The sequence below is a fragment of the Xiphophorus maculatus genome, chromosome 21, assembly GCF_002775205.1.
Source record: "Xiphophorus maculatus strain JP 163 A chromosome 21, X_maculatus-5.0-male, whole genome shotgun sequence".
Classification (NCBI taxonomy): Eukaryota; Metazoa; Chordata; class Actinopteri; order Cyprinodontiformes; family Poeciliidae; genus Xiphophorus; species Xiphophorus maculatus.
This window is the reverse complement of record NC_036463.1, coordinates 26,409,534-26,422,824: the sequence shown is the minus strand read 5'-3', so window position 1 is coordinate 26,422,824 and position 13,291 is coordinate 26,409,534. Positions and strand designations below refer to the sequence as shown.

Below are 13,291 nucleotides of genomic sequence, written 5' to 3'. Positions count from 1 at the left end.
TTTAACGTTTTACTACGTTGTTCATAAGTTAAAGTTTTGTGAAGTTGTTCTTGAACTCTTCACTCGTTTTTTATCCCGTCCCAAACTATTCCCGGGGAAATGTTTTTAGTTTTAACCTTGATCTGTGAATCAGTTAAACATTAAAAAGCTAATAGACTAGGGATGAGTAAGTGTTGATTACACTTAACATTCAACTTAGTGAAGGACCAGCTTCAAATAGGATTTGTTTTAGCTCTTTGCATACCTCATTGACAGAATCAGATGGTACTAAAATAATTTCTATAGGTTTTCTTTGGTGTGTTTTTAATCAATAAAGCTAAAGAAATGAAAATGAATTATCTAACAGGCTGGTAGTGACAAAGAGCTTTAAAATTTTATTTAAACTGAATCTTTGCCAGAGTGCCTGTCATGTCAAAATAACACTGGTTCATAATTTGAGTTTTCGAGCCTAAAGTTAAAACGCTAAATAAACATAAAACCTTTAAAAGCTGCCAGCTCAAAGTAAAAGCTTGAAAGACTTTTAGAAACCTTGAAGAACTATTGTTTGGACTGCATTAATCTGCTTCCGTCCTTCACAGAACGGTGAGAACAGACTGTAGGGAGATTCAATCACAGCGTTCCCTGTGTGTCGCCCATCGAGCTCTTCAGTGTCCAGCTGCCAGGAGACCAAGGACCATCAGAGACCGTCCTGCAGGACGAGGTTTCCCTTCTAGCCTGGAATCTGCTTTGGGATCCTCCAGAATCTGTTCGTCAGATTTTTCTCAAAGATCTGTTACCTGAACTGAACGCTGGGAGGAAGAACGAACAGATGCAGAACGAGACACGACGGCAGAACGAGACACGACGGCAGAACGAGACACGACGGCAGAACCCTGAGATGAAGCTCAGCTGAGACTGGATTTAATAATATAAATGTTTAAAACTGTTTTTTGCACGATAAATAATGAAGGGATTGTATTAAGTTATCTACCTCATTTTTTAAAAAGATTATGAAGAATAAACATTATTTTCTGTCTTTAAGCCGGAAGAACAAATTCTAAGAATGTTTAAAAATAATCAGTTTAAAAGCTGCAGTTGCTACTTGTAAATTGATCCAATTGCTAAAATTAGCACTTTCTGAAATTAAAAAATGTATCCATCTGATGTGAAAGAGATGAAAATATCTGTTGAATGTAGAAGTTTTAAAAGTCCAACAGCTGTAATCCAATATTTACTACTGTACCAGAAACGTGCAATACTTTAAAGTTTTACATAAATACACTAAAATGAGATGATTATTTGACTGATATGTAATTGTTAAATGTTTTTGTCTCTATGCTTTATTATTTTATGTTGTATCATATTTGTAAAGATCATATATTATATTTTCAATAAATGTAAATGGATTGTGACCAATAAGATCAATGGACTAGTTTTCACAGAAGGTAAATGCGACTCATGAAGGAGCAGACAGACTAGAAGTTTGCTGTTGCGAGTGCCTTGTATTTATAGTGAGAAATATATATATACATATTTACAACAGTGGAAACATCCAAATGGCCATATAAAAATGCACAAAAAAGAAAGAAAAACAAAACAATAAACAAAAACCAAAATTTATCAATCCCACAGTTCCAACATAAATGAACCCAGACCCTTCAGTTCATCTACCCCAAGCTGGGGTTGATTAGAGGTCCCAAGCAGATTACTAATAAAATGCTTGGTGCAGTGCAGGTCATCAGCTGACCAAAGTCAGATCAGACTGGGGACAAAATTGTTCATTAGCTGCAAGGAGCCTCATACCAGCCTGGCAGGAGAAGCAGAAGTCTTGCAGCACCAAAAGTGCAATCTTTCCTTGGGCTCCAGCTCAACATCGAACCGGGCCTGAATAATGAGCAGGACCCTGTTCTCAGTATATATATGTATATATATATATATATTAAGATTATTTTAATCCTAAATAATTTTGGGTTTACGTACTTGTATGATGCTGCCTTAATTACAGAGTTTTAAATGAGCTTCCTTGTGGAATTTTATTTATTTTTATCTGAAAGCTGAATGTTTTAAACAGTAAATAACTGAAATATAAATATAAATATAAAATGACTCTATTCCTGAAAATACATGACACTGGCCCTTTAAGAGCAGCTTTAATCTCCACTTGGTCTTTAGCTTTAATTCTGCGGTTTAAATAAACAGACATGGAAATGTTTCACTTCAGTTTATTTTTGCATATATTACATTTCAATTTTAATTATATATCACTTAATATCAATAATGGCTACACTTTGAAACACTTTTTAAATTCAAGCTTCATGGACTCTGCAAAGATCTATTTCACTGCTGTCTGGAGGTCAAAGGTCATGCCTTAGTAGTATTCTCATTGTCAAGTTATATCAGGGGCTGCACAGTGGTGCAGTCGGTACCAAGTAGGTACTGAGTTTGATTCCCGGCCGGGTCTTTCTGCACAGAGTCTGCATGTTCTCCCTGCATGGTGGGTTCTCTCCGGGTTCTCCGGGTTCCTCCCTCAGTCCAAAAACACGACTGTCAGGTTAGTTGGTCTCTCCAAATTCTCCCTAGGTGTGTGTGTGTGTGTGTGTGTGTGTGTGTGTGTGTGTGTGTGTGTGTGTGTGTGTGTGTGTGTGTGTGTGTGTGTGTGTGTGTGTGTGTGGTTCTGTCTGTCTCTGTGTTGCCCTGCGACAGCCTGGTGACCTGTCCAGGTGACCCCGCCTCTCGCCCAGAACGTTATCTGGAGAGGCAGCAGCTCCTCCTGACCCCATTAGGGACAAGAGTTTTAGAAAATGGATGGAAGTGAAATCAGTAAATCCAGAACTTTTGAATGTACTCACTGTCTCCACCCAACTGGCATGCACCTCTCAGAGAATCAAGCGCACCCGAACCTTTCTCTGCTCAGCAGATAAATCTCAGGTAACCTGGCTCACACATGATCTCTCCGGACAGAGATCCTCAACTGAACGCTTCCTAAAGACACAGGAAACTGTCATGATTCACAGATCACATGATTCACAGATCACATGATTCAGACTGAATTCAGAAAATTAAAACAGATTTAATGTTTGGTCCAAAGTTTTTTGTATGTTTGAAAACAGATAAGTTGCAATATAGTCTATTTATTCATTCACTGTTAACTTAAAAGTAAAGTATTAAATCATTTCTTGGGAAATTAAAGTTAAAATGAACTTATTGTTATTAGTAATTAATATTTCTCCAAGGTTTCGACCTGCTCATGTTTCCTACTCATATGGAAAATGTATGTTTGATGTTTATACGTTTATAAAATATAAAATAATGACAAAAATCTGACAAAAGTTGGACTTTTCATGAACTTTATGGCCTGAATGTGAGAACTTCATAAATCTAAAACAAAGTTAACCTGATAACTTGTTTACCTCCAACCTGCATTTTGTTCAACATTTAATGCCATTATGGCTTCATGATGAGTTTTTAAAGCGTATTAACAGGTTATGATTAGGAACGTTACAGTTTGTGACTGATCTACAGTCAGCCTTTATTCAGTGAGAAATAGATCCTGACTGGTATCCAGTTCTACTACTTTTATTTAAAACATAGCTTTGCTGATTTGAATAAAATGTTCTTCCTGTGCTGCTGTAGGCTGCAGCTGCCTGATAGTTACTGTTTCCTTGGTTTGTCTCTGAAGAACAACATGGGAGCTGGCTCACGATTCCAGTTTGGTGAGATGTTTTAAATCTCTGTCACGCCTTTTCCTTCCCACCAGCTCCGCCGCCAGTCGGCTGAAACCCGACCGGACGATGACGGAGATGAAGTGTGTCGTGTTTTGGGGCGTCGTGACGTTTTTCTGGACCCTCTGTGGAGGAGGTGAGTGACACATTTACAGATTATTCAGATTTATTTTAATCCAGCTTCACCTGCTTTTATTGGGATGTTGGATAATTGAAACCAGAGCAGTTAGAGACACAAAGCAGGAAACAGACCAGATTAAAGGATTTTACTGATATTACAATCATTTCCACTGACTGTGTGACTCGTTGTAACTTTTAAGACAATTATTTTAAATTTAAAAAAATATGCATCACAACTTAAATGTAAGTGCTTTAACATGAACCCCAGATTAATACAGATAAGATAAGATAAATCTTTATTGTCATAAGGACAGTGAAATTTAAAAGGTGCCATCAGTCAGTGCATATGCTTAAAAACGGAGGTGCGACGCTGCCACCTAGTGTTTAATTATTGAATTACATTTGTCTTTGCTGGGTTGCAAACACAACTCACTGCAAAAACACTAAATCTTACCGAGCCGTTTCCTTTAGTTCCCTGTATAAATGTCTTATTACGCTTTAAACAAGACAAAACTAACTGGCAGTAACTTTACAGGAACTTGTTTTAAGTCAGTAATTCTTTAATATTGATTTTTATAAAATCCTGGTAGATTATTTAACTTCTAACACGTGAAAAATGTTTTGTTATAAGAGGAGCTGATCATTTTTCATCAATAATCAGAAGCTATTAACTTAAAATAAACTCTTTTATGTTGTTGAAAGGTTATTTGCTAATTTTGTTTTATTTCAGGAGCAATAAGATATTTGAACTAGAACATTTCATAGTTTTGCAGTAATAAATCAGTATTTTTTAGATGCTGCTTGTACATTTTTACATTCGTATAAAACTAGAAAAGCAAAATGTTTAGGTTTTCATATAAAGTTACATTTCCATGATGAATATATTAATGTAATTTCTTCTCTCTGCTGCAGACAGAGACGTCTCCTGTGTGTTCAGTCAGGTCTGCATCCTGCCATGCAGCTTCCAGCCGGCCGACGGACCGGCGGTCCACTGGACTCAGCTGGCAGCAGCAGAACCTGCGGTTCATTCTTACTATGACGGCAGAGACAGGGTCCAACACCAGAACCAGAACTTCAGAGGCCGGACGTCTCTGTTTGTGGACTGGGTCTCCTCAGGAAACGCCTCTCTGCTGCTGACCGGAGTGAAGGTCCAGGATCAGGGCAGATATGTTTGCAACTGCAGCAGCTCAGCAGGAACCAGGCTGGCATTCATCAGAGTCTCAGTGGACGGTGGGAACGAACCCAAGAACCTGCCATCAGAACCATCACTTCTTTATCTTCATCTAGTTTCTTCTGCAAATTTCTTAGTAAACTTGAAATAAGACAAACTAACTTAAAAGTAACTTTTCAGTAAAATGAGCTCGTTTAAAGTCAGATTGAGAAAAAAATCCTGGCAGATTATTTCTCTTGTAACATGAAGAAAATGTCTTTTATAAGGTAAATAATCCACCAGTGGATCTGGAAGTTTTGGTCAATTATTGACATAAAACAAATTCCCACGTCTTGCTGAAAAGTTAATTATAAATTAGTTTTGCTGAGATATTTACACTAGAAAATAAAGAGATTCTTGTTTTTGTAACAAAATGTCCTCGCAGCTCCGGTGAAGACGGTCAACCTCCGACAAGCAGAGAACCGGCTCATCTGCAGCTCGGACGGGATCTACCCCGAACCGAACCTCACCTGGTCCACCGAGCCGCCGTCCGAACTGGTCCTGCAGAGCTCGACTCTGGTGCAGCTGACCGAGCAGCAGCTGTTCAACATCAGCAGCTCCCTGAAGGTTCCGGACAACGACACCGACCTGACCTACGTCTGCACCGTCAGAACCCGCAGGAACCACGAGGCGAACAGGCTGGAGAACCCGGAAGCAGCAGGTGATTGGTGTGAAGTCATCCGGTTGTTTTAAACCCAGCAGAGTTTAAATTAAACCCAAACGTCTCGGTGTGAACATGCTGTGTGTTCAGGTCGAGCTCAGGGGATGTGGATAGTTGCTGGAGTCATTTTGGTGTCGGTGTCAACGATCGCGGTTCCGGTCTTTGTTGAAAAATGTATCAAGGTAAGCCTGAGTTATTCTTTGGTTGAAGCAGCGAATAAATGCATAATTATAAACTATATCTATCAATATTTATATATTTATGTTTAAATGTCTCTTAAGAGCAAGTAGAGACTTTTAGAAGTTAAATTCTTCATTTGTTTGAACAAACTTTGTAACTAAAACTGATTCTGGTCCGTGGAAATGTTGATGGATGTTTCTGTTTCCCTTCAGTCCAGGAAGTCCAAACGATCCCGGCAGCAGAACATAGAAGAAGAAGAACAAGCAGCAAATGGACTAATCAGCAGTCAGCTAGAAGAAGAACAAGTAGAGAATGGACCAATCAGCAGTCAGCTAAAAGAACAAGTAGAGAACGGACCAATCAGCAATCAGCTAGAAGAAGAACAAGTAGAGAACGGACCAATCAGCAGTCAGCTAAAAGAACAAGTAGAGAACGGACCAATCAGCAGTCAGCTAAAAGAACAAGTAGAGAACGGACCAATCAGCAATCAGCTAGAAGAAGAACGACCAGAGAACGGACCAATCAGCAGTCAGCTAGAAGAACGATCACAGAATGGACCAATCAGCAGTCAGCGGTAAACCAGCTGCACTGTAAACTCTTTGTGTTGTGTTCAGTGTTTTGCAGGCCTAAAATCTTATTTCTTTTCACAGGATCCTGGAGGAAACTCAGAGTCTCCACCCACAGGAAAACCAGACAGGCTAAACTGCACCTGGGTGGAGCTGAAAACGAGCTGACCTCTCAGGAATAATGGACCTGATGGCGTCCTGAGAGCCAGAAGGATCAGCACACCGACCAGAACCAGAACCAAACTGGTCCGTCTGAACCAGAACTCTGAGGAGATTCTGACCCGCTGCTACCAGACAAACAGAACCAGCAGACGGCTGTAAAAACGTTGAACTGATGTTAAGATGAGGCGCTTTATGTTATTGCACTTATTTCTTCTGAATTTATATATTTGAGGTTTTCTCGCTGTTTTTAGGTAAATCTGCTCCATTTTTGTTCCATCAAGATGTTAAGATCATTTAGTTTTTCTTAGTTTGTTACCTCAGTAAAATAAAAGTTATTCACACGTCACTCCGGCCTTCAGGGAGCTGCTAACCGGACTTTGAGTGAGCCTGAAACAAGGAAGACGGTGGAAAGACAGGAAGGAGGAATATTCTCCATAAACTGGATAAAGTTCTGCCGGCAGCAGGTTCTGTTTGGTTTCAGCTTCTTTTCCTTCATCATTTTATGTGCAAATTTATTTAAGTTTGCATAGTTTCATCATCATGACACTGCAAAAACACAAAAGTATTTTTGTTCTAGTTTCCAGTGTAAATATCTTAGGACATCTGAAATAAAATCAAATCTTACAAATTACCTTTCAACAAGATATTAGAGCTTGTTGAATTATTAACTTGATTCTATTGGGGATTTTTTTTAAAACGTAAAATATTTTCCAGGTTTTAAGTGAAATAATCTGCCAGTGGAACATGTGCTTTGGTATCTATAGTCAATAATCATTGGCTTAAAACAAGCTGGTTTATCTTGTTAGAGTTACTTTAAAGGTATTTTGTCTTATTTAAACTGTACAGAAACATTTACACTAGAAACAAGACAAACACTCTTGGTATGATTTTGTGTTTTTGCAGCTGTGAGACAGAAACCAGATCCTGTCAGATCCTGAACCCTGAGCCTCTCAGCCACGATGCTGAAACATTAAAATGTTAAAAAATGCAGAAACCAGCAGTGAAAACCTGAGAGATGAGCTGCAGCTCTTTTACTGTGAAGAACCAGATTTTTGTTGCAAAGTGCAGAATGTTTTACTGCAGATCCAAACGGTGGGTCAGCCGCTGCAGAAGAGAAGAACCTCCAGTAATTTATTGTGATAAATATATTTTCTTTTTCTTGTTTTGAATCTGAGACAAAAACAAAAACAGACTCAGGAAATGTGACGACGATAATTCAACTCTGTGCTGCACTGAAGACTGCAGTCAAATAAAAAGTGAAACTAATAAACAAAGTGGGTGGAGCAGTTTCTCTAATCTGATCCGTTTCCATGAAGTCATAATCCCAGCAGGGAGGGCAGGCAGCATGAACTGGGACCAGTCACTGGGACCAGTTGGACCATGGGCAGCATCAGGAGCTTCATGGTTCTGCTGGTTCTGAGCTTCCAGTGGATTTCTTCAAAAAGAGGTGAGTGAAACGTTCATCATGTTGGTCTGAGAATAAAAAGAAAAACCAGACGGTTTGAAATGTTTCTGCTCAAACTTGAGTCAGAAAACTTCAACTCATCTGACAGTTTAACGGTTTTCGAATTATGAATTTCAGACATTTTTCAGTTTAATGTTGATAAACATGCCTTATTTTATGAAACAATATTTAGCTGCACACTTTCAGTTTCCCGATGAGAAGCAAGAAATAATCTACCAGCCTCTATTAATTGTATATATATAGAAAAACATTAACATACAGAGGAAACAGATATTTTTTACTTTAGCACTATAAAAATCTGCATTTATTATTGGAATATAAACATAAAGGAAATAAAAACACGAAGCAGAATCTGGATCAAGCAAAACAACAAACATCTATTTAGACTGATAAACATTCAGAGAAAAATGAATTATTAAAGGACAGAAGGATAGTTTCAGGTTATAGAAAAACTCAGATTTCCACCTGCAGGCAGGCTGATGAAATCTGTCATTTAACAGATTATGAATCGATCAAAAGCCAGTATAATAATATATGCATGTCTGATTATTCATTATTCATGATCTCAGTAAAACCAAACAAACCAAACTTCATAAATCTAATGAATTGGTGTTTATCAATAATGAGCTCAGGTTTGTTTCCATCCAGATGTGAAAACATTTTTTATAATCTGACTTGGAAAAATGTTCAGATGATTCAGAAGTTTTACTTTTTAAAGCAGTTCAATATTCTGGGATGTTGCTGCCTCACCTCTAGAGGGCGCTGTTGTGAGAGTTTTATCTAAGACAAACTTTCTTAAAGGTGGAGCTGAAATCCACAGTAAGATACAGGAGATTGTTTTGAGTCAATAATTTATTAATATTGATAAAAAATAGCTCTAGTTTCACTACCAGGTTACATTTTTCCATGTTATCAGTGAAATAATCTGCAGTGGAACAATAAGAGGAAAACAGTCAAAACCGAAAACATCTTTTTATATAATTAAAGAATTATTTACTAAAACAAGCTCCTCTGCAGAAAAGTTACTAGTAAGTTTTTTAACTAATATTTTTGCACTAGAATCTAAACCAACACTTGATTTAATTTAATTTAATTTTTCCAGTGAACTCAGGATTTAAAATCAAATTGTTTCTTTTGTAATAAAGTGTGAATCATTTTTATAAAATATTATTTGTATGATTTTTTTGCAGTCACCCGGGTGACGTGTGTTTTCAGCCAGAGCTGCGTTTTGCCCTGCAGCGTCTCCAGCGGCTCTGACGTCATCATCAACTGGAGCCGCCTGACACCCGCAGACGGCACCGCCCACTGTTACTATGACAACCAGGACCAGCTGGGTCACCAGAGCCAGAACTTCAGAGGCAGAACCTCTCTGTTCACGGATCAGGTCTCCAGAGGAAACGCCTCCCTGCTGCTGACGGGGGTCAAAGTTCAGGACGAGGGAACCTACAGGTGCAACACCAGCAACACCAGTGGAAATAAACTGGTTTTTATTCACCTGAGAATTGAAGGTGGGATTTAAAACAATTTAATTATTAATTATGTTGATATTTTTAACAGTCTGAATAGATCAGTGTTTTATTGCAGCTCCAGTCTCTGACATCAGAATCCATCAGGATGGAAACAGGATCACCTGCAGCTCAGAGGGGATCTACCCTCAACCTGAACTGACCTGGTCCACTGAGCCTCCATCCAACACGACTCTGCAGAACAGAACCACAGTCCATCAGACTGAGGAGAAGCTTTATGACATCAGCAGCTCTCTGACGGTTCCAGACGGTTCTGATCGGATCTACAGCTGCACCATCAGAACCAGGAGGAACCAGAGGAGAGCAACGCTTCAGAAACTGAGTAAGAATCAGAACCAGATGGTTCTGGTTCAGAACGGGTCTCAACTTCAGATGAACCTCAACATAAAATGATCAGCAAATTATTCTACTGGGTTTTTATTTAGAGGCAAATTAGCAAATAAATGCAGTTTGTTGTTAAATCAAGCTAAGAAATGTGCATGCAGCCAATTTTATTTATAATAATAATAATAATAATAATAATAATAATAATAATAATAATAATAATAATAATAATAATAATAATAATAATAAAGAAGTTGGTTTTTTTTCTTTCCAGGAAATTCCCAGGTTGCTGATCAGAACTGGCAGATTATACTGAAAATCCTGATGGCTGTGACTGGATTATCACCTGTAATCTGCACAGTGATGGCAGGTAAAATAATTCTGCTTTACTTTTTAATTTATTATGCTGAATGATACCAGGAGAATATGTGATAAATAATAATGTAAACAACATAATGGTAATAGATTAATAAAGAGTTCTATGTTTCTGTAAGGATTTCCTCTTTATCCCAGTATTTACTTGACACTATTAATATTTTGAGTCTGTTTAGCTACTGCAGAGAAATTAAATTAATCTGAATATAATTTTATTGAGAAAAAAATCATCTGCTGTTTTCAGCAGTGATGAAGCTGCAGCTTCTTGATTTCCTAAAACATTTTCTGCCACATTAATCAAACATCTGCAGCAACATTTCTGGCATAGAAAGAAAGATAATTACTGTATATAATCTGTATTCTAAGGAAATGTTAGTTACATTCAACAATACAGGTAAAAAGATAAATTTGTGATATTTTACACATTTTATTAATGTCATTATCTAAGAACATTTTTCCTATTTCCTAGAAATTATGAGTCGTCGTTGGAAGAATAAAGCAAACTAATGGTGAGTCAATTAATTTCCAATAAAATGCAACATATTTGACATTTTTTGCATCATAAAGTGATAAAAGACGAGCAGCAGGAGGGAAAACTCTGACGTGTTTTATGGAAGATAAATCTGGAGGAAAGTCTGGAGATTTATGTTTTAAAACTTTCATTTGTCACAACAAAGATGTTAAAAACACTGAATGATTTCAATAAACTTCATATTTAGATCTTTGTTATGCTCACATTTTAAAACACAAACACAAATATTAAGTTATGAGCTCATTTCCTGTCTAATAAGATTCATGTTTTATAAACACAGAGTCGCAAAATAATTACTGCTCATATAAATGATGTTAATTAATGCAGTAAAATCAGCTTCATTCAGCAGGCTGACATTTACTTTTTTAATAAATTTGTTATTTTTGAACTCTTTATTTCTTTTTTCTGCTCTGCAGGAGAATCAGAGAATCTTCAGGACAAACCAGTTCAGGTTCCCAGTGTCCCAGTCCAGACCAGCAGGATGGTGGAGTTTATGTACTTTAACTATTTAATGTCAAATAAAAAAAACAGACAAACAAAAAAAGAGACATTTTGAAGAGCTGAAGATGAACTTTGGAAATCTAAAATTATTGTTTTGGGAGAAATTATTTTGTCATAATTATTTCTGTGAAAAATCTTCATTCATCTCAACTTTACTTTTTACAAGCTGGACATATTTTTTCTGTATTTTACCATCTGTACTATAATTTCTGCAAAACAAATTTCTTATTCTGCTGATCTATTTAGTTTTTCTTAAATTGCCACAGTTTATATTTTTGCCTAAATATTTCATTTATTTCTTTGCTCATCAAAGTTTCTTTATAGTAAGATTTAAAGTATTATTTGTAAGATATTCTTTTCCCCTTTAAAAAAGTATTTCAATGAAAAAACAAAGACAGTGTTTTACTGTTAAACTACAAAATGATTCCAGCTGAAAATGCGGTGAAAACAGAATAAAACCAAAACAAGTGAAGTGAAGCGTCTGTCCCTCTGTGATATCCATCATTAGGAATGTTTTGTTTTTATTTGTTAATTTGTCATAATCTGCTGTAAATGAGCTGTAAGTAATAAAGTGATTTAGGAAGAAGAATCTCAACCTTTTGCTGTAATATTTCTCTCAAGCTGCTCAAAGTGGCACCAAAAACATTTCAACAGCAGAAATTCTCTGCTTCAATATGGATTCAGTATTTTGAGCTTTTCTTCATCTTTGATGAAATGGAGATTATTTTTTTACTGTATTAGTTTTCTATTAAATGAAATTTCTTTTTGTTTTTTCTATGAATGCCTGAGTCATAATATCCATTTTGTTGATACTTTATTTGCTGTAAACTGTTTGCTGCCAGCAGGATGTTACTGATTTTAATAACGATCTTTTACTTCCTGTGTTTACAGTTTGCAATATATTGTTATTATCTAGTCCAGTAGATGGTCAACACTGTAAAACTAACAACTTCTATGGTAAATCAAACACTGTCATTTTGGACCAACTGATCAATAAAATTCAATGCTACAATTGATTTCTGTGGTTCTGGTTTTGTTTGGGTCCAGGTTGGTTTGGAGTTTTGATTTTAGTTTCATTATTATTCCATCTTCGTCAATAAAACTACTATATTTTTTATTAATAGTACGGAATTACTGACTTAAAACAAGCTGCTATATTTTGCTGAAAAGTTACTAGTTAGTTAGTTTTGTCTTATTTCAAGCTCACTAGATATTATCACTAAGAATTAAACATGGTAAGATTTTATGTTTTTTTTACCAGTGAGGACTTTGGACCACTGAGGAACAGTCTGGTTCTGGGTTTCATTGGGTAAGATTTACTGATGCTGTCTCTGGTTCAGAAGTTGTTTCTCATGAGGAATGCGATGCTCATGATCGATGTGTAGAGCCCATCTGTGGGTCATGGATCTGGATTCTCTGACTCCGGCCTCAGTTCTCTCCTTGAATACTGTGACAATAATCACAGAGACAAAAACTACAAAGTGCAGCTCAGCTGCTCTGATGTTGAGTTAGTGGTGAAGAAAAGTCAGTGAGTTGAATTCATGAATTGCATTTATTAAGACTAAAATAAAGTCTTAATAAATGACTTTATTAAGTCATTTCTCCCCTTATGGGAGAAAACATCAAATGGTGTCTAAAAACATTTTGCTTCCTTTTCCAGGCTTATCTAAGTTTTAGATTCTAAGCTCCGCCTACAGAGACTGCCCCCTAAAAGGTCATGCCCTTTATATGAACACGCAAGCAGCTAAAAGAGAGAGAGGAAACACAGAATCATTTATTCTTAACCCTCTATGGCATGGCGTTGCCCTCAGGCAACAAACCACATAGCTGTACCTCACATTGCTCCTTTATTTTATTTTTTGGGGGGCATGATTTTTGACATATTTTTGTCCAAAAAAAAGTTTTTTTATGAATATAGTTTTTGTCTGATTTGTATTTCATTTCTCATGATCAGTGTAGACAATCTTG

At 36.8% G+C, this 13,291-nt stretch overlaps 1 protein-coding gene across 1 annotated transcript; it reads left to right on the top strand.

Annotated features, from left to right (window-relative positions):
• The first annotated feature begins 2,721 nt into the window (after positions 1 to 2,721).
• Positions 2,722 to 11,514, top strand: LOC102226025. The gene is made up of 11 exons (XM_023326826.1): positions 2,722 to 3,837; positions 4,734 to 5,051; positions 5,417 to 5,692; positions 5,783 to 5,874; positions 6,085 to 6,446; positions 7,917 to 8,047; positions 9,256 to 9,573; positions 9,650 to 9,913; positions 10,190 to 10,285; positions 10,760 to 10,799; positions 11,239 to 11,514. Exons 1-10 carry the CDS (start codon positions 3,771 to 3,773, stop codon positions 10,795 to 10,797), a joined length of 1,962 nt encoding a protein of 653 aa, XP_023182594.1. The 5' UTR covers positions 2,722 to 3,770; the 3' UTR covers positions 10,798 to 10,799; positions 11,239 to 11,514.
• Positions 11,515 to 13,291: the final 1,777 nt, after the last annotated feature.